Source organism: Melampsora larici-populina (assembly GCF_000204055.1).
Source record: "Melampsora larici-populina 98AG31 unplaced genomic scaffold MELLAscaffold_31, whole genome shotgun sequence".
Taxonomy (NCBI): domain Eukaryota; kingdom Fungi; phylum Basidiomycota; class Pucciniomycetes; order Pucciniales; family Melampsoraceae; genus Melampsora; species Melampsora laricis-populina.
The window spans coordinates 363,971-385,359 of record NW_006768795.1 but is presented as its reverse complement, the minus strand read 5'-3'; the positions used below and the strand labels follow the sequence as shown (position 1 = coordinate 385,359).

Genomic DNA, 21,389 nt, shown 5'->3' with positions numbered 1-21,389 from the left:
AACTTTCCATACTTGTTCATCAATTAATCAAAGATTTCATTAAGATCAAAATTGATTTTTTTGGATACTTTCTACACATCTTCAAAAAAAGAATCAAGATTTAATTCTTAAACTAATCTCATTTATGTTTTGTTTTTGATCTAGAAAACATTTCATTTTAGCTCTTCTTTTTGCTCATGATTTCTTAAATTCACCTTGGAATTAAAGTTCAAAGCCTTTCATCAAACTAATCTCAAGACCCATTCACTTTTTTTGTTTTGGTACACTTCAAAAAACTTGAATATCTTCAAGTAATCTGAATCTCATCACATTTCTTTATTAATAGTAATACAAAGAAAAACTTATTGCCAAGAATAATACCATCAGTCATGAATCTCTCCAACAATCTCTCAATCAATCATCTCAATGGCTCTCAAAACTTGCCCTACAAGTTTCTAACAATTGCACATTTTTTCATTCTTCACTGTACTCTAAAAGGTAAACAAATATGTATGATGGGTATGTGGTGGTACGTAGAATCAACAAAAGTTAAGAAAATTCATCTTAACTTGATTTGTATGAAAAAGCAAATAATATGTCAATCTTAAGAGGGATATGGTTTCTTGGGAGTAAAGATGATCATACCGTGATACGAAAAAATCAATTTACTTTCAGTTTTCTTCTTAAACTATTTCTCATTTGCTAAATTTACAACCTTGGGTAACAGAAGTCTTTGGCTTCTTCAAAAGGCGATAAAGACCCTTTTCTAAAATAAAAGAAACACAAGCAGGTTGCCTCAACATGTATGATACCAATAAGCAAAGAATGATCAAAGTTGATGGAAGCTTGAGATGAAAGCTTGTCACTTCAAGTAATGTTGATCAGAAAGCATTGTTCTTAGTCATGGTAATTTCTGGCCAATGGCAACTTGAGTGTATTGTTATGAGCAAAGATGCCGTATTAGATAGTGACATTGGAGCAAGTTCACTTGTGCTGGCCTAAAGAGGTATTAGTGTGCTGTAAAGCCAGTTGGATGCGAGTAAGGGGATATAGACCAATGAGTGGGATGTGCACAGAGCAGTAAAGTGTGAAATCTTTCAGCGCCTAATGCCTCCAATCAATCGCGCTGGCAGCGGTAATCGAGAGGACAACATATATATAGATTTTTCTGGTTTTATCATCTTTCGGTCATATCAAACTCACAAAAGAACAATGGGTTTTATGATCACAGAGGTGTATATCATCTCATCTCCATATAAAAAAAAAAGTACACGCACAAAACAAAATTGAAAAGGAGTTGAGCAACACACACACACACAAGAGTAAAAGGCGGGGGGGGAAGACAAAAACCTCATTAAAAAATCAAACTCATCGTAATATACACATGAGAAAAGCCCACAAGACAAAAAAAAACCATCTTAGGCTTCAGTAACCCACAAATCTCTCCTCACGAGCTCGAGCAGCTGCCATAAGTTGTGCAAGGCCTGGTGACATCATTCCATGATGAAGTCCAGTTTCTCCAATGTCCAAGTATTGTTGTTGAGGTTGAATCATCGTGTTCTCAAAGATTTGAGGATGGAATTGAAACTGGGTAGGGGTAGGTGAAGGCGAGGGTCTGGCACCGAGAGCCTTGATGGCCCTTTTGCGAATGCGAGTAGCGAAATTTTGATTAGTTAGTTCGGCCTCAGCTGCTGGACCTCTGGGTTGTCGGACGGGCATCGCACCGAGAACTACGGCCGGTAAAGAGTTGGAAACCGATCTAGCAGCGGGTGCACGGGTCGTGTTGGAAGCGCTACCAGGTGGCGACTTGGATCGTACAGCCCGATATAATAAAGCAGGAGGGGAGGCAGCCGGGGTCGAGGCAGCGCTTGCAGGTGCTGGCGAATTAGTGGCGGTGGCAGTAGGTGAAGAGCGGGCAGACTTCTCAACACCACTTTGCTTGGGACTGCTGTTCGTAGATGAGGCCGATCCGGGAACGAAGACAGAGGAGAACGGGTTTAGTTTTGGAGGAGCAGTGGTGTTGACTGAAATAGCAGACTTCGAAGCGGCAGGAGCGACTTTGGCCGCACTGGCTTTGACTACCTCGGAAAACTTTTTCTTGGGGGGAGTAGCTTTGTCTGGCTTCGATTCACCTTCGTGATTGTCACACTCAGAGTTTTGAAGGGAGCGAGTGGTGAACGAAGAGAGAGATCCAACGGTGGAAGCAGAGGAGTCGGAGTCTGTGTGTTGGTGAGACTTGCTCGTGACTTTGGGTGAGGTACTAGCTGGGGTGATGGTCGCAGCAGCCGACGAAGCCAAGACTGGGAAGGCTTCATCCGGTTTGGAGAAGACCAACGCAGGGGGAGTCAAGGATTGACCGCGATCAGCCGATCCTCGTTGGACATGAGAAGGCAAATCTTGCAAGAGGTCATCTTCTTCTTGCTCGTTAGGATGAAATCGAGCATAAAGCGCATCAGCTTCGGCTTGTTGTCGTCGAGCTAAAGCACGTTCAGCAAAGATACCGCCCTGAGAGTGAGTGAAGTTGAGACGACCACCGGCAGGAGCATTTCGAGCGGCATGAAAACCACCACGAAGTTGTTCGGCCTGAGCCTGAGCTTGGGCTTGTTGATGAGCCCGGACCTGGCCCACCATAATTTGCTCTTGAAGACTGTAGAGGTAAAAGCCAAGTATCAGCGGGACGTTCTAAAATGATAAACTCATGAGGCATGTGTACTGACGCTAAATTCTGAAGTCGCATTTGCTCGAGTTGAAGGTGCATCTCAAGTTGAGCCTGTTGCTGAGCAAACTCAAGTTGCTGTTGTTGATACAGAGCAGCTTGAAGTTGTTGCTGTTGATACATATTCATAGCAGCAGGTGCGTAGCTGGACTGTTGTTGAGATTGCCCTCGACGAAGTCCATGGCCATAGGCATTGTGATCCGAAGCGTAAGACATCGAATCGGGTGCAGGTTGGTTGTTGTTGGAAACAGTGTAGTAAAGCTCGGTTGACATGATGGATGTAAATAGCTGGTAGGGTTGAGGGCCGAAAGGCTGATGAGCGAATCAATCGATGGAGCAAATGCAGAAAACAGCGACAAAAGTTTGTTGAACAGGCCAAAGGATGATAAGTTTGAAGTGAAGCTGGTAAAAGAATGAAGTGATAGATGCAACAGGCAAATCAAAGATTTCAATGAGAAACAAAAAGTGAGATTAAGACAACGTTGGTTGGTTTCGATAATTGAGTGTTGAAAGAAGTATATCAACTGCGAAAGAAAACGAGAACAAAGGAGAGTAGATATGTGACGTCTAATAAAAAAAAAGTAATAATACGACCGGAGAGATGATTTGAAAAGCCGTTGGTTGAAGAAGGTACAGAGATCGATTGAAGTTTGATGGTTGTTGGCGAATGAACACAATCGAAAGAGTCCACAGGGATTAGTGGTGTGCGAGTTGGAAGATAGACGAAGATTGAGAAAGAACCAATGGAAGCGCAAGGTTGAGCTAGAGCGAGGTAGCTGAAGACAATCGGAAAAAAGGAAAACAAGAGAGATGAGTGGGTTTTAATGAATCAAATCAGATGATGTAAATAATAATAATGAAATTGGTGAAAGGATCGAAATAATATTTTTTGTATTGTATAAATGAAGAATAAGGGAGGAAAATCAGGTTGAGAGCTGAAAAAGGGTAAAGGAGTCGAAGTAAGAGGAGGAAAGGGGAAAATGAAAAAAAAAATGAGATGATGAATTTATATCTGTACCAAATTTTTTAAAAAAAAAAGAAAACTATTTTTCAGTTTAAAATCGCACTAAAACAAGGTCAAGTGAGTCTCGATCAGGCTGTAGTTCAAATTTCAAGCGGATTTGATTTGAGGCGCCGCCGCAGAAGTTAGTGAAGCACACACAAAACAAGTCGCAATCGAAGGAGATGATTGATAGCTGAGAAATCTTAACAGGGACTGGGAAAATTAATTTAAGATGTAAAAAAAAAATTAGAAGAAGGGAATCAAATAGAGAATGCAGTAGAAGATTGAATTCAATAGGATGGGTTTGAAATTCAACCAAGTCTCAACAAGTCAATCAAGGTTACAGTAATACAGCTTACAAGTCAACTGTATGTAAGAATGAGTTTAACTTCTGTTGTCCTGTAAAAAGGATTACTAAGCTTCTGTGTATCTATGGACTAACTTGGATAGATGGATGTGATAAATCGAGATCTGATTCTTAGAAAGAAGGGCGAAGTAAAGAACTTGAAGGAAACGGTGGGGTGAGCAGTGTGAAATGATAAATGCAATAAGAACGTGTTGGGACGGTTTGAGTAAAATCAAGTTTATATTTGGATTAAGTCTTAGCTTAAGCTCAAAAAAATCATGGAAAATTAATCACATCGATCAAAGTAAATGCTGGACGGATCCAGGACAGTTCAGATAGATCATGAACTTCAAATCAAAGAATACAAAGCAGATCTAGTCCGGTGATACATTCCAACTTTTCTGTTTGAATGAGTTGTTTAGTCATCACAAATCGGGCTTATAAGTCCTGCTTCAGAACGTCTTGCCGTGGCTGATGAAAATCAGCCTCATTCCGCGGTCAGCGCAAGTGATATGAAGCGATCAAGATACCAAATAAACTGATGGATGCATATAAAAGACGAAAATTGACATAATCATGGACAGAAAGGATGCAAAACTAACGTTGAGACTTACACAATCAAGCCGATAAAGGTGAAAAATTGATTCGATCAAACCGATCACAAATGTTTAAAGCTAAAAAACCAAAGAGAATGATTGACTATTGAAGTAGAGGGTAATAAGGAGGTACCATGAGCATCACATCAAAACTAAGTACTATCTGAAATATACTCCAAGGTAACCAAATCACACACACCTCTATTTGTTTTTCTGATGAAGTCCAGGCTAGTTAGGGTTCTCAAGGGCCGTTGTGTGAAGCAAGTTAAATCAGGAGAAAAAGGACCGGCCTTTCGTCGTTGTCTTGGAAGTAAAAGCCACAGAAGAACAAAGATGAAAGTAGGGTGTTTGTTTGGTTAAAGTGAACGAAAGTGAGCAACACGCAAGGGTTTGAGGTACAAGTAATCTTCTTTTGGGTCGAATTCTGAGTCTTGAAAACAGAAAGGATAAAAAGAAAGGAAAATGAAGGATGATTTTAAGATGATGAGATATGATCAAGAACAATAATGTGGTTCTCTATCTGGTTTTCTATCAAAATAGCAAGTTGATAGCTCTCGCGTCAAGACGGATACGCCTGTGAGAAGTTGAAAATTGCAATCGAGCTTGAATCCAGGGTTTTCGAGGCAATCGATCGCTTAAACTTCGTATGTACTGATGATGCTCAAGAAGTCAGATTGGGGTAAGAAAAGAATTAGACTCGAAGCTTACAAGAGATATATATGCAATCGAAGAACGAAGCTGACATGAAACCTATATGCAATCGAAGAAGATTATCAACACCAATAACGTTGCATCACGCCTTGGTGAAGATGAAATGAAAAATGATGGTGTACGAATTCTTCATGGATTCCAAAGGCAGCAACTGTAGACTTCTATTTTTAAAAAAGTCCATCAAGAAGTCGGTTGATAGGGGGACTAATGATCGTAGTGCGTCACCACTTCATCACTTTCACCGATCAAATTGTCACCAAGCGATACTGAACCCTTCAAAATGGATTGTGTTAGCCTGGACAGCTATGCCAGACCAAATAAACTTTCAGCTGGAGTCAAATCGTGAAAGAGAATATTTCTTCACCTCACTTATACATGTTTGGGAGTGCCATGAGATGACATGATTGGACCAAGAAACCAGTCCACCAAGCCCCCAATCCCGGGTGAAGAGGACCATTTGATGTTCAGTACCATGGTATTTTAGTCTTCAAAGGCGAGGCCCTCTGAGGCTCAAGGTACACAGACTCAGTGCGTACCACAAAGATCACAATCAAAGGGGAATCTATCTTGCTAAGCGCATCTCCAACGAAGCTATCAATTCCCAATCAAAGTGTATATGATCCTTTGACCTCGAAAAGCGGAACAGTATGATCCTTCTATGACTCTGACAAATCCATAAATTCTCGTCATTCACTCTGCCAAGGTCACCAGTCTGGGATACTACAAGCTTTGGATTCGGTTGAAAAGCCATTCCTGTTGGTATACTTCAAGGTTTTAGGTATGCAGCTGCTGAACCGCTAGAAAAGCCTGCATTTCACCACATCTTGGAAGGGAAGAGACTTTGGCCTATCGCCACGTACCTTTTGGTTTTTAATTCCTTCCTTGTTTATTTTCTTGCTATGGGTGCCACTGCTAATCATGGGAGATATGTGCCAATTGATATCACTGGAAAAATGGCCATATTTTCTTTGCTTTACCAAAGCACACTTTGAATATGATGTGATAGAATGGGTCAACAAGCACCCTTCGCACAACGCTTTGCTCGAAAGCCTTAGATGTAAAATGACAAAGTCAACCTTCAATATTTATGGATGGTAGTCCAACAGTTCAAACTAGCTGAATATGCACCTTCAAGGGTTTTTTCTATGGACAAATACTGGTTGGATTCTAAAAGTTGATTCACATATGATTCTTGAGATCTAGTTGTCCAAATATATTGAGATTGAGGAAGTATGGAGAGAACCTTCCTTGAAACTACTGCAGTAGTCCTCAAGACATGAGAGAAGTCCCTATACTTTTTAGAAATTCACAAGACGATGTGTAGTGAGAGTCACTGACTTTTTTGCGTAGCTTGACTGGAGCCACATATGCGCAGGAAAAAAGTTGACTACACGCTGTTTGGCTACTGCGGCTTGAGTGCTATGTCAGCACATGAACCCCATTTCTGGCGCAAGTGAAGGGCCTCCAGAGGCTAGTTACGAGGGTCAACACCTCAAGGTGCACCACCTTTTCTTACCTCCAGACCTCTACACAGAAATCTTGAACTACCAATTTGTCTGTGGACCCGTATTGAACACAGTTGAAGAGTCATTGGGGCCTTGCATCTGGTTTATAGTCTAAATATGAGATCAATTATTGTATCCCATAAACTTATAAATGCCTTGGAAAATGTCAGGACAAGGAGTTCTCAAGAGGCAGTACTCTTTGAGGCTTGAAGATGGTTTGTAGTCTATTGGCCAAGGTTTGCTCTTCAAACCTATCATTCATCTGCATTACAAATTCTCCCTCAGATCAAGCTTTTTTACATACATCCAGCCATCAAATGATCAGAGAAGGCTATAGCATCACAAAATCACGCTGTGCTGGGGGACGAGTTAAAGCTAACCATATGACCGACACATAGAGCAGTGTAGAGATGCTCTCGTCGGTCGTGGACTCACTGCACTTTTAGATAGACCTCTTGTTGATCTTGTCGAGAAGCATAATCTACTCATTTTCACCCAGATGGCATAGTTTCTTTACCATTAGTCTGAGTCATCTTAGTTTGAGTTGAGCTTTTGATCCTCATATCTACTTTTGACAAAACCTCACAATTGATCTGGATACTGTTTGATTCGGCCCTAGCTTATCTTTGCCCATATTTTTTACTTGCAGTATGATTCATGAACCAATTCGAATGGAAGGTGTTGATGCTTTAGTGAGTCTTGCCTGTAGGCTCTTCCTTAAAACCCCCAACTTCAAGCCGTTAGCAAGAGGCTCATCACTTGTAATCCACCAAGGGGTATATTTAAATATGTGAAATGCATAAAGGACCTTGTGCAGCATTTGTCAATTCACACAACCCCTAGACTGATGTGATGATGTCCTCAGCACAGGTTTGTGGGTTTGTAGGAGTCTGGAGTGGGACATGCATATGCATGATCTTTTGATATGCTTAAATCGAGTTTTGCTTATAGCTGAAGTTCTGTTTGTTTCCACTTTCAACCCAGTTAAGGTCATCGTCCAGTTCCGTCTATTTCCTTTCAATCCTTCACGTTCCACATGTCTTTCGGTCGTCCTGGAAATTTAAAGTATGTGTCACTTACGAACAAGAACTACATCTTACTTGGACAGCATTTCTCTGATGGCTCTCTAACATCATGTTTGTTTCTCCCCAGAGACTCGTTCACAGCCACACCTCCCGATCGAGGCTCTTTTCCACTCGATCACTTTCATGATTGTTCTTCTTTCATGAAAACCTACCTCGACTGCCTCAAAACTTACCAACAAAACCAAGCTAAATGTCGACTAGAAAGTAAAAACTACTTAGGATGTCGGATGGAGAAGGGATTGATGGCACGCGTGAATTGGGAAGATTTAGGTCTGGCAGACGTTCCTGGTAATGGTGGGATGTCGGAGGACAACAAAGGGGTCAGAAGCAGTGCAGCAGATTGATGATTATTATCATTGGATGCCCCATGCATAATCTAGATTCACATGATGGGAATTGAAGAGAGGATCAACAAAAGTCTATCAATCAAGGACCCATGATACGTCATCTCGAATTGAAGCCTTGCGACCCGAAGATCTAGAGTTGTGATTAGCCCTTGCGTACTCTGAGTCTCGGACACACGAAATATTGCCTTCGTCCTCTTTATAGCAATACTAGGCACGCTTGCACCTTCAGGACTTCTGAAAGTGGTGCACCTCACTCGACTCGGCTGATATAGAGAACTGGGTAACAGTAGGAGGAAAATTGAGCAACAACTCAAACAGGTTTATGACACGTTCTGACCACCGCCTACATACCATTGTTCCCCCGTACAAATGCATCACCATAGCTATTCCGCTTAATCCCATTCACATATTCTTCCGTGTTCTCGAGCGCAATGTTCATGTAACCATCCAAGCAGGAGAGAATGCCTGAGGTGTCGGTCCAAGGAGTTGCAAGTGATGAATGAGTACATATCAGCGTTCTGTTTTTTCGGATTTGGATACCAATTGAAACCACAGCATATCAAAGACACAGCTAAAGAAAAAAGACCGACCACGATAGTCGACACCACTGTTCAGCCGCACAACCACTTCGTGACCAACGACTTGCTTCAAGAAGTCAGCGGGAGTACCCCCCGTTAAAGTGGTGGTTGCGTTGGTGGATTCTTCATTAGTCGAGCCGTTTGCGTCCGCCATTGAGTGCCGATGGAGTGTGCTTAAAGTACAGAAATATCACCGGTGACCCCAGAAACATTGAGGCGACCGGGTTTCCATGGCTCTCGGTACTCATCTGGACGGGCGGACGACCCGCTGTATCACTGATGCGAAGCCGGTCCATGTGGTTACATGACGCGCACACAGTTCAGGATGGGGGCGCAGCCTTGAAAAAAAGGCGCGCCCTGGCGCGTTTTTGTGAAAAAGGGCGCGTCTAGGCGCCACTGGCGCCTTAGGCGCAGCCTTTCACCGCGCGAAAATGAAAAAAAACATGAAAAAAATGCGAAAAAAATCCATGGAATATACATATTTGTTGCTGATAAGGTGGAAGATGGATTGTTTTGCTCACCTTGTTTCCGAGACGTTTAGGCGCGCCCTGCGCCCAGGCGCGTTATTTTTTTTGCGCCCCCATCCTGACACACAGTACATTCGAGAACAGTCAGTTCAAAGTTGGCAGCTCAGCCTCTGGTCAGTCTTGAGCTCATACAAAAATATGACTTGTTTTCAAGAAACTGTTCAAAATAACGGGCCACATATTCCCATTTCCATGAATGACTTTGGCCACAGGCAGATGCTTCAGATCCATGATGATTCTTTGTACATAGAAAAAAACCTTGTTGCATTTTGAGAGGTTATCATCTATTGTCACAATTCTTTGAAGAGCTATGAAAAACATGATGAATCTTGCCTCTGTTCTATTAAATTCTGTTGTAATGATCTAGCTTGAAGACAAAGCTAATCCCTGGATGAATGTGAGTTTCAAAATCTTGTTCATACAGAGTGATAGATTTGATGAGAGGAATCCAACATAACTTATGAACAGCGCACTGCAAACATAAGTGAAGAGTAAACAATATCATAAATAACATCATCACAAATATTTATGTGACATGTGGATGGGTGAAATGTTGGAGTAAATTGTGGACTGGCAAGCCCCTGGTAGATGGAATACCTAAAATCATCAATTTCAGTCTGTTCAATACCAGATAAAAATAAAAAATCTGAAAACTTATGGTTCCATACACTTTTCATCCCTATGCTTTGGGGCCTTGGTGATGTGGTCAAACAAAAATTCAACTCTCGTACCCTACATGTTCAAAAACTGGGTTTTAAGTGTTTTGAGACAATAATTTTTTGGGGGGGCAAAAAATGCAAAAATCTTGTTTTTGGGGATATTCTGATAGAAGCTGATTGGAATTCATATTTGTTTTCATGTTGTACTTGTAGATAATCAAATACAGCCGTTGTAAGAGCTATCGGCAGATTTTTAGATCATTGTGTTGTTGCCAGATCTAATGTAGAGGTCAAAAACTCCAAAAAACCCTTTTGAGACTGATAACTTTACTGCCCATTGGTCAGATCTAGCACATGAACAATTGAGTTACTCTCAAAGTGACATAATTTTTGAGTTTTTGACTTCAAAAGTTAAATCTGGCGACGACACAACTTTTCAAAAATCTGCCAGTAGATAATACAACGGCTGTAACTGTGTCAAAGATCAAGAACAAGCAATCATGTGGCTACATCATCACCTTCTCCTAGGTGAAAATTTGGCTGTACACTTAAGGGCGCGTTCACTTAAGCAATTTCTGGTGAGAAATCACATTCTGCAAAATTTAAAGTGTCTATTTGGTGGTGTATGTTTCATTTTTGCATTAAAAATCTTACAGAATGTGATTTCTGGTCAGAAATTCCTTAAGTGAACGCGCCCTAAGTGATACAAAGCTTCTTCCACCTAGCCTTGAAAGTTCACGTTGGAAGTTCACGTTTCAGGGATATGTACAAGAACTTGAATTTTACATATAAGCACAAGATGGAAAGTTTGATGAGGTTTGGTAGTGGCTTGGTTCTGGAATTCCTGATCCCTTGACAGCTAGGTCACCTTTCATTGGAGGTGATGAAATTCATACATTTAGGGCCCGTTCACTTAAGCAATTTCTGATGAGAAATCACATTCTGCAAAATTTAAAGTGTCTATTTGGTGGTGTATGTTTCATTTTTGCATTAAAAATTTTACAGAATGTGATTTCTGGTCAAAAATTCCTTAAGTGAACGCACCCTTAAACCCAAGTATTATCTTGAAAGAATCAAATTCATACCTCTCAGACCTCTTGTCACAGAATTCTGACTCAAAACTCATCCATTTTCCCAAATGTATAGTGGGAACCATCAAGACACAAGAAGCCATGGACCGGGTAGTTTGTAATTACATACAACAAACATCTGATTTTCCTCTGGTACACTCTTGACCATCAGGAATAAAAAAAACAAGAACTTCAAAAATTGGTCTTCTGAGGATATTTTTGAATAGCCCTGAACAAGAGGAGCCCAAAAATATCTTGATTTGTGAATTGAGTGATATTTGTGCCTTCAGCAATCTTTTTTGAAAAATTATCCAATTAAGTGGCTCTTGATGGTTCCCACTATATTATGGTGTTATCAAAATACAACTGTTTATTGAGAGAAGGTTCATTTTTCTCATGGGGATTTGCATGATGGATTTGGTTACAAATGTGCAACAGAAAATATAGAGCAAGGGTGTGAATGTTCTGGACCCAGGTTGTGCTTTTTCAACATTTTTATGTGTTACTTGCACTCCCAAAGTGCAAGGGTTCAGCAACTATTAGGCTGACTCTTCACTAAGAATGGGAAGTAAGGATATTGGTACAGTCTTCACCTGGTACACCCAAGTGAAGACTGCAGTTAGTTGACTTCTAAAAAGAGGATCTGTTGCTAGTGGGATGGCTGAGCTGTCCTTTCCAAGGATCTGCCTCTGAGCTCTGGTTGAGCTTGCAACTCTGTATCCTGCAGTACTTCATACTCTGAGGGTTCAGAGGTGCCATGGGGTGCTTAAGACTCTCTTATGAAGTGCCCTTTGTAAATTCCAAGCTTGTTCTGTTAGCTGATAGTCCCACAGGCTTCAGGACACCACTTGAAGCTTTACAAATAGCTAGATGAAAAGTAGAACTTTGATAATCAATAAAACAACAGAATAATTGTACTCAATATTCTTTGTGAAGAATCAAGTAATATGTGATGAAGAGTTGTGTAATGATATGGAGTTGGTTCCTCTTCCAAAGTGAGAAGAGGAACCTTTTTTATTCAAAGTCCTAGGCCTCAACTTGTGGTTGGAACCAAGTTTGATTTTCTTAGGATTAATTTTAACTTTACTATTTGAGTTGTAGTTAAGTCTTATTGCTCATCTTGATAATTACCCATGAGATGTAACTGTCTTGCTTTTGAGGCATCCACTATTGTCTTGGTACATGGCATTGGTACAGTAAATTTTACTGAAATTTACCGTACCAAGAATTAAAATCCCCCATTGTGTCCAAAGTACAGATTGGTATGTACAGAATCACTCAAAGATCAGCAGGGGTCCAGCTAGTAAATCTACTGGACCCATACCCAATTGGTATCTGAAAATCCACTGGACCTGACCAAGCTGCTGAGCCACACACCACACCACCACTCACAAAAAATAAACTTTTACTACACCTCTCTGTTTCTGCTCTCAATCAACATACACCTACCCAATTCTCAACACAAATATTGAACATCCAATTTCCTTTTGTATCTATCCTTATCTATCCCATCTTGATGTTGTTTACCAGTGGTATCAAGTCTTCCTGTTTAAAAATCAAATGTTTTAAAACCAATTGCTCTCAATTTGATTATTTTTAAATTGATGTCTTGAAATTGGTATTTTTCAAACTGCTTGTTCTTGGATTGTTGTTTATAAAATTTTCACATCATTTGTTCTTGCAACTCCAAGTCTCCTTTAACCCAGTGTGAATCATCATAAAAGCAGCCTTTAAGGAGCCAAGGTCTTTCTATTATTTTCTTCTGACCTACTTTCTGATCATTAAGATTCCATATAATGCTCCTTAATATTGGGGTGTTGACCCACATCTTGTAGCCTAAAAAAAGTGTAGCTTGAATCAAGGATTGGATGTCCAAAGATAGAGTTTGGCTTGCAAGAGTTCAGAAACGGGTCTTTGAGCAAGGTTATTGATAATAGATCTCTTGTTTCTGTATTACCAGTTGTCGCAACATATCTCAATATTGACATCAGCGCCAAGTGGTGGGCTTCTTTGTGAGGAACTAGATTGAGATCTAGGTCACTTTGGAGATCTTTAGCTGTACCGGCCGCTTTTAACCACAACTTGTTGTTCACAACAAGAGCTATGCAACCATACATGGCACCTGATATTTGAAGCAAGAATCTGATTAAATTGGCGGACAGGTTTGCCAAAGAACTACAAAGGTATGTTCATTTTTGAGGTGGTTAAAACAATATTGTTCAGAAGGTTGAATCACTATTGTCACTGATTTTGATTTATGTTTGCCAAGTGTGAGATGCAGCCAGAAGTGCAGCAACGTCAAAGTTTTGCTTTGTTGTCTCAGAATTATTGAACACCCTTTGTGATGTATTAGAAGGGTGCGATAAGTTTCCTGTGGATTGCTCCATGGTGGTTAAGGTGCTTGGCATCTCCGGTATTACTGGCAACCCAAGATGTGGTGAGGCTGAATTGGAGACAGGTGGCTTTTTGGATTGCTCATTTAAGTCAGGAGAAGTAGTCTTGGTTAGTGCGGAAATATTCCTATTGCTTGTAACACACAGAGCCATGGGGGAGTATTCGGAGTGTCTTGGTAGACGGACCTTGTGTTTTCTCTTCATATCTTGACACTTTGTGCCGCAACTTTGATAGGCTCTATAGGCCAAAAGGCGGTATCCATAAGCAAGTCTAGAGGCCTGAACTCTGAAATTTTCTATATAATTACAAAGCATTTTGCATGCCAAGCCCTCCAGAAGGAAAAGCTTGTGTTTGGAAGCCAAATAGATTTTCTTGTCAAAGGCATTGATGATCTCACACAAATCTTTGCTTTTGGAAGTGGTCAATAATTTTATTGCTTTCAGGAATATTGTCATCACTTTGAATTTAACCGCCTCTGAACTTGCAACCATACGCTGAATGAATGAAGAGTTGAATCCATGGTAGTGTAATCTTCTGCACCAACATTTTCCCCATTCCGGATGCCTTTACAAATTGCACAGAACACCAGGAACTGGCAGGTGATATTTTGTGCTGTAAAATAATTGCAATCCGTCAATGAGATACCTTTCATCGGCAGGTGAGGTTCAATAGATCCAATCCCTGACTTGCATAACACTCCCAAAGATGCATCACGCACTTGTAGATTGTTAAAGATGGGCCAAATAGGTCTTTCGAAAAGCAAGTCAAGAATCATATGGAAAGAAGTCCATTGGAGATTGTGCATGTGCAGCTCTTTCAAAGTCTCATATGCGCCGGGATCTAGTAAATGCCCAATCAATTGTGTTGGATTGTTGTCTTTGTCCAAGCAATGTACTAGATTCTCCATTGCTGTAAGTGCAACAGATGCAAAAACAGAACCGATAGCGGATTGTTTCCTTACTTGCGTCACTATCTGGACTTCTACGTCAATCTGCGGCTGCAATTGTGCGGAACCCCAAAACCCTATCACGAGCGCGTGAGCCAGCGAGTACGTGGCAACCTCGAAATTTGCTAAGATGTGTTGGAAAGATATCAGCTTCCTTGGGCGCTTAGTAAGAAGGGCTATGTAGACGGACCCAAGATTGATGCTCATTCATCAACTTGTAGGTATTCTTGGGCTGCTATGGCCCACAAGTTACATAAGAAATGACCTGAATGGAGACCAATTGGGCAGAGAAACTCAGTCTTCACAAATGTAAGGGTTTTTCAAGAAGGGAAACCAAACCTGAAGCTCCTTGGCTGAACTCAGACCCAGTTCTTTGACTGAAGAGGATAGAATTTGCAAAAATTCAGCTGAAATAAATTAAGACATATGAGATGAGAGCCTCACTATGGAGTTGTCTTTTTGGGATCAGTCATGGTTTTTGCCAGCTTGAGATATTTCTTGGCTGCATCAAAATTCTTTCAGCCGAAATTCAAGATTACTATCAGTGTACATTTACCAAAGGAAGAAATCATGAATACAAAAAAGAACTAGTTTTAAACTATAAAAGGGAAATCCAATGTTCAAGAGATAGCAAACATTTTCTTCACAACAGAAGAGAGCAACTGCACCAAGAGAGTAGGCCACGTGCAAGGAATCTCCGACTTTCTGTGATAGGGCCAATTGTGAGACAGGAGTCAGAATGTACACGGGTCAACATGGCTAAATTGAGAAAGATTAAGGAAAGGTGGAATTCACTCACTCGAGCAAACTCATAGCATAACCACATGATTGTCTTCCCTACGTTGGCCAAAGTGCTATAAACGGTTGGGATGATTCCCCATTGACAAACTACATTTCAACTTCAATTCAAAAAGAATCCTATGTACATCTTGCCTCATCTTGCTGCAACTTGAAGATCAATATTCCCAAACTTGAGTATGTTGTAGGTAGGTCACCACTAACACGACATTTCAGAACAATAAGAGTGGGCAATACAGATTCCTTCCGGCCACTTGGACAAATATGCATTAATCAGCACTAGAGCATCGGTGGGCGGTCGGGTCAGGCATCACTATAGAAATGAAGCAACGTAATGTAGATGTAGACTTAAGCGACGCGCTTAGATACGGTGCAACCAGAAGCGGCACACAAACAAATACCCGGAGGTAAGGATTCCGCCTTTTTCTACAAATCCTTTAGTGAGAATTTCCATTGAGGTCATAACGGAGACCAAATTCTCCACGTGAGGCAAGGTTTTCGCTCAGCGAATTGTATGTGCAGCCATTGTCATTGAACACAGAAGAAATGTAATGATGACTTGGAGATCTGCTCCTCAAGGCTTTAGATATATAGAGCTAGCATTGTAAAGAGTGTATGGGTAACGCACATCGACTCAGTCGCAGTCTTTCAGCAATCAGCAAGACCGGCCGTTACATAGTATCATCGCCACAACCCTTCTGCTTCTTTCGAGATGACACATCATCTGGAAACACATCCTGTGGTCCACCCACTCTCACAACTGATGTGAACGCCTGACGCGAAGTGCGCTTATTGCAAACCCCAATTTCCTGCTTGCCGATCACGTCCTTGATTCCTTCCTCAGGTCTAAAGGACAATATCAAAGTTAGCTGTTGATTTGCCACATCGACCAATCAAAGTCAAAAGGCTTACATCGGGCTCAAACCGTGTCGAACCTTATGGTTCCTGAGCCGACCACGACATGATTGCATTACATTCACCTGCGTGAGAACCAATTTAATCATGGTCACATTCAGCATGCAGGATGCGAAGAATACCTTGCTGATCCATATGGAGGACTCCACATCATATCCTGTGATGTTGCCTGATACGTAGACAATCGCACCAATCTGCCGCATAGACTTCGCGCTTTGCAATGTCGGCATCCTTTCAAGATGGTGCTTTGTCATCCACATGACAGGCCTTCGACTCTAGTAAACATACATCGTGGTCAGCCATGCTTATTATATGAATGGAGTCTACATCGTAAACTGACTGTGGGATCAATATCAGTAGATTGTAGCGTAATCATGCAGCCATCGGATGCACCAGGCAGGGTCGGTGGCATTGTTTCGATCGCCATGACCATACCCCGAGTCGTGAATGACACTTTGTCGATGGTTGTGTTCAGGAAATTCTCACTGACCTCTGCCATAGGACCGTGGTTGACACAGGTTGAATCATCGACGTGTAAGTAATCCGGCTTCGCATCATTGGATGCAATCAATTTGCACTTCATGGTGTATAGATTTCCGACCTTGATTCGACTTGCGGTTGATTTGGTGGTAATGAGGTTGACGTCGGTACTTCGGATACCTGCGTTGCCGACACCTGATGTTTCTATAGTGCCATGATGAACAACAAAGCCATCATCATTCAGAGACATCCGCAGAATCTACACAGTGAAAGCATAATGAAAACATCAAATCAACCATAGTGCGTTATATAGATAGCTATTCACAGTCACCTCACGACCGGCACGCCCTATGAAATACACATCGATTGGGTGGATGCGACAGGTGGCTGTGTTAAGTGACATGATCAAAGTCGAAAATCAAGATACGACGGTCGGGTGACTTGGAAAGAGTGGATGCACTCGGATTGTGTGGTTCAGTCAGGAATGAAGCAATGAATGTCAGACGCGATCCAATCAGCGGGAGCGCAATGCAATCGATGAGAAATATATTATAACCACTCACGTTGTCTGTTGCTACTATATATACACTATCCCCATCGCTGATGATTGTTCATGGTCGAAGTCACAGTGGGTCAGGCCCTGATCTCCGGTGAGCCTCCTACTACACCTACAGTGACAACTCCTTCTGTCTTAGCGATCCGTTGCCCGCCCATTAGAATCAGATTTACACCTTTTTAGATAGCCAGTGTGTTAAATGAGCAATCCCATTCCTCAGCAGCCGATGACCCAGAACTTCTGCCACACCACATCAGCCACGTTCCACAGAATCCGGAGTCCCACAGTTCATCTTTGCTCAATCGGTGTGTCCAGTCATGCCTTTGCCTGCCGACATTCCGATCTCAATGTCTCGTCGTGTTAACACCTGTGGCCCCCAGATTACTCGGCCCCGAGCCAAAGATACTGCATGCATTATCTTCGGCTTATATCCCAAAATCCCCCCGCAGATGAAGTCAGAGTCGCCAGACTCGTCTGAGAAATTTTTTCAAAAAAGGTCCACAAGTCTTGACCATTTTTATTCACCAAGTTATCATATTATATAAGTTTTTCTATGTTCTGAACATCCATTGGGATGTATTTAGAACACTTCTGAACCACCTTAATACCATCAGGCACTTCTAAGAGATTCATAAAGGCAAAACTGGCTCATCTGATCAAATCTGGCCAGGTCAAGATTCATCTGACTGAGTCTAGATTCATCTGACTCAATCTGGCAGATGACTGAATCCGGCCTTTGAATTTTTTTTTGCGCTGACTCCTCAGATCCATCTGACACCACATTTGTCACAGCAGATGAATCTGTCCAGAGCCACAGATTCATCTGCTGAATGAAATCACACGTTACCACTCACCACCTTACACAACATACCTATGTAACATACACATCTGACAAGTATACATCAACAATCAAATTGGGGGCAATCTCATCTGGCCTCATTTGGGCCGCTGCTTGACACTTACACAAAATTTACTTGCCCAGTCGTCCAGCTAAGTCTCTAAGAGCATCCGCACTCGTGCGGTAAGTCGGGTGCGGTAAGGTTAAATTTACCGCAAACGCGGGGTCTTTTCCACACCGGTGAAAAATTAGCCCCGCGGTAGTTAATTTTCGGTCATTTTGCGTTAGCAAATTGGTAAATTTACCAATTGGCTAACGCATGCGGTATCACACATCACGACTTGTTCCCGGCAACTCGACTCCAAAAACAAAACTCAACCAGACCTCCAACACCAAAGTCAACAACCAATATCTCCTTTTCACCACTCACACACGATGAATTCCAAGCCTTACAGTTGCATGAATCAACTCGAGAACGTTCGACACCGATCGATGTCTTCAATTGAAATAAGTCAATCAACCATCTTGAACTCGACTCCAAACCATTCAGATGAAAATGAAAGATGTCTAGATTCATATAGCTATGTAGAGGTCAATATTTAAGAAAATCAACATTAAGAGACCAATCATTGGAGGACTTTTAGGATCAAGTGATACAAATTAAAAATTGAAGTTTGGATTTTTATTTCCTAGTTTTAAATCTTTAAATCTTTTACAAGATCATTATGTGTATTCAGACTCATTAAAAGCTTTCTCGATGTAGTAAAGCCTTTGTTTTTTAATTGGAATTCATGTATTAAGATCTGAACAAACTCATGTTAAATTTGTAATTTTAAATTAAGATCTATCGGTCGAGTAGATGAACAGGATGATATTGGGTCTTCATGTGTAGATGGAGTATTAGTATCTTAGTGCAAAGAAGAGAACAGTGCCTCTATCACATGAAAACTGGCCATGAAAGCAGGTGATGTGTACTCAAAAAATTAAAACTTTACCTTACTGCACGACCGGTGCGGAGTACATGCACTATCTGTAAAGTTATAAAAGTTACAGCGCTGCTAATGCAAACGAGTGCAAAATTTGGTTGAGTTAAGTAACTTTTTACTTAATGTTGTGTTTGTTACCGCACGTGACCAAATTAACAACCGCAAACGAGTGCGGATGCTCTAATTACAGTAGTCAATTGAGGGGGAATCTCATCTGGACTCATCTGCCCCGCCCATCAACAATCTTCTCACGTGCTCACCTGTCATACATATCATAACTCTCACTTCTCTTACTTTTCTTTCGGTCATTTTCCATGAAATGTACAATATGAATTTTGAATCGGAATTCTGTAATAAATATCACCCTTCAAGATAGGCCTTCAACATATTCTTCCACTGAGCTTCTAAAACTTGGTCTTCAGAAATAGTTGCTTGACAATATTGGCGAGTTTTGTGCAGGAGGGACACTAGGTAAATGTCCCATCTAAAGATCAGACGGGCATGATCGAGAAAAAGTCCATGATGTAAGGAATCCAAAATATCACTGCACTCATCCCAATTGCTCTTGTTCACAATACGAAAACTCTTGCTGCCCTTCACTAACTCTATTGGAAGAGTCGTGGCAGTTGGGTCCCATCCTGAGGATACAATGAAGAAAGAAGTATATTCAAATTCAATGTAACGGCAATGATCAGTATCATACCATTCAAAAGAATAAAGGCTAACCTGACTGTGCAAGCTTGACCACCTTTTCTATTTTGGTATCAGTTGCCAAAGACCACCTGAACATTTGCCTTACTTCATGTGCAATTCTCCTGAGTTCTTCTTCGCACCGGCAATACAACAGATAAGCTTGGATGCCCTTTTGGGTGTCCGCATCCACTGCCCAATTTTCATCTGGATGCGTGAGATGTCCAAAGTTCCAGAAGGCGTCATCCAGTGTCAGAGATTTTGCTTGCTCGAGTGTAAAGTTGATCAGCGGAGTTTCGTCTGGATACGAAAGGTTGTACTTTACAACAAGATCATAAAAGGTCTTCCACTTTTTTCGGAAGAGCGTCTGTTTTGTGGTCATCACAGTTTTCATTCGTTGCTGCATTGTTGTACCTACATCCAAAGTTGAGGACTTTAACTCTCGTTCTGATCACTAGCAGCCATCCTACAAACCAACCTGATTCCCATTTTTTTGCCAATTCAATGATTCCAACCTTTGCCTCATATAAGTTTGACTTTGCCACCCTTACCTGTATCAATGTTAAAGCCCTTGGATCTATTACGTACGTTGAAGGAATGTTAACATACAAATAAAACATATTAAAATAATTTCTCACCATCGGCTTCGGGGATGTGTCTGAAATTGTCACCACCAAGTTCTAACAAGATCCTGTCGACTTCTTCTTCCAGAAATGCGATATGTCCTGGCAAGCTCGCCAGTGTACGATTCTCAGCAGCAGTTCTGTGTTGTCGGCGCCGTAGGTTGTCCATTTTATCACTGAAGATATGCTTGAAAAATTAAAAGCTAAACATGATAAGGACATGGTGAAAGAAGACGCACTTGCACTCTCTCAAATCTTCCTCATGCTCAATCAAATCTTCAACTTGCAGTTGTAGCTGCTTTTTGTTGGTATCGCCCATGAGTTCTGCCTGTATCCGTCTTTGACGAGCCCATTGATTGGCAAAATAGGTGTGAGAATATCCACGTTTCATCTCAAGTTCATGAAGAATCTGTAGTTTTTCTGCTCGTGTTTTCTCTGCTATTCCTAACTTACTATAGGACAAAGCAGCTGAATTGAAACAAAGAGCAGATGTTGGTGTTGTAACTACGAAAGATAATAAACTAATTGCCCACCAGAGTTTGTACGTAACACTTGATTCTCATGTGCAGCTTTGTGATCAAGTGCATCTATTCAATGCAGCTTGGTAGCATAGCGTAGAGCTGCAACCAATTTACAGAGCTTACACCAGCACCTTTCACAGCCTTCTCCATCGGACAAGCCAAATCCAAGATTAAGTCTTGGATTGTAATCCAGCTGGCAACTCCAGCTGTGTACATATGCGTGGAACACGCTTGTACCAAATTTGAAGCGACTTCGACGCATTTCCTCTTCGAAGAGTTTATGCTACAATGAGTTAAAAATATGACATCAGTACGAAGGTTGAAATGATAGAATGGTGATCATGATACTTAACTCTAATAAGCCCTTTTTCAATGTTACATCCAATATCATAGAGGAATGCAATCATAGAATCTTCCTCACCCAACTGCTTGAGGAGCGAATCAATTAGGGCATGTGCAAAATATGATCTACAGGTACATAAGTAAGTTAGCTGGGTGATACAATCATGAGAGCACCTGA

At 41.3% G+C, this 21,389-nt stretch overlaps 6 protein-coding genes across 6 annotated transcripts; 1 reads left to right on the top strand and 5 right to left on the bottom strand.

Annotated features, from left to right (window-relative positions):
* Window positions 1-1,119: 1,119 nt before the first annotated feature.
* MELLADRAFT_72434 (uncharacterized protein) lies at window positions 1,120-3,953 on the bottom strand (the record flags this gene model as incomplete). The annotated part of the gene is made up of 3 exons (XM_007412473.1): window positions 1,120-2,626; window positions 2,697-3,471; window positions 3,719-3,953. 2 exons carry the CDS (start codon window positions 2,966-2,968, stop codon window positions 1,405-1,407), a joined length of 1,494 nt encoding a protein of 497 aa, XP_007412535.1.
* A 3,939-nt stretch (window positions 3,954-7,892) lies between these two features.
* MELLADRAFT_31426 (uncharacterized protein) lies at window positions 7,893-8,225 on the top strand (the record flags this gene model as incomplete). Its single annotated transcript, XM_007412589.1, has 2 exons — window positions 7,893-7,921; window positions 8,009-8,225. Coding segments are annotated over 2 exons (246 nt in total), but the record flags the coding sequence as incomplete, so codon positions are not given.
* Window positions 8,226-8,246: 21 nt separating this feature from the next.
* Window positions 8,247-9,025, bottom strand: MELLADRAFT_72433 (uncharacterized protein; the record flags this gene model as incomplete). Its single annotated transcript, XM_007412472.1, has 3 exons — window positions 8,247-8,564; window positions 8,640-8,753; window positions 8,879-9,025. The coding sequence occupies 3 exons, from the start codon at window positions 9,018-9,020 to the stop codon at window positions 8,539-8,541; spliced, it is 282 nt and encodes a 93-aa protein (XP_007412534.1).
* A 4,352-nt stretch (window positions 9,026-13,377) lies between these two features.
* On the bottom strand, window positions 13,378-14,935 carry MELLADRAFT_108678 (uncharacterized protein; the record flags this gene model as incomplete). The annotated part of the gene is made up of 4 exons (XM_007412471.1): window positions 13,378-14,010; window positions 14,061-14,638; window positions 14,802-14,839; window positions 14,907-14,935. The coding sequence occupies 4 exons, from the start codon at window positions 14,933-14,935 to the stop codon at window positions 13,378-13,380; spliced, it is 1,278 nt and encodes a 425-aa protein (XP_007412533.1).
* A 996-nt stretch (window positions 14,936-15,931) lies between these two features.
* On the bottom strand, window positions 15,932-16,905 carry MELLADRAFT_65072 (uncharacterized protein; the record flags this gene model as incomplete). The annotated part of the gene is made up of 3 exons (XM_007412470.1): window positions 15,932-16,106; window positions 16,173-16,450; window positions 16,516-16,905. 3 exons carry the CDS (start codon window positions 16,903-16,905, stop codon window positions 15,932-15,934), a joined length of 843 nt encoding a protein of 280 aa, XP_007412532.1.
* A 3,441-nt stretch (window positions 16,906-20,346) lies between these two features.
* On the bottom strand, window positions 20,347-20,739 carry MELLADRAFT_108676 (uncharacterized protein; the record flags this gene model as incomplete). The annotated part of the gene is made up of 2 exons (XM_007412469.1): window positions 20,347-20,524; window positions 20,588-20,739. 2 exons carry the CDS (start codon window positions 20,737-20,739, stop codon window positions 20,347-20,349), a joined length of 330 nt encoding a protein of 109 aa, XP_007412531.1.
* Window positions 20,740-21,389: the final 650 nt, after the last annotated feature.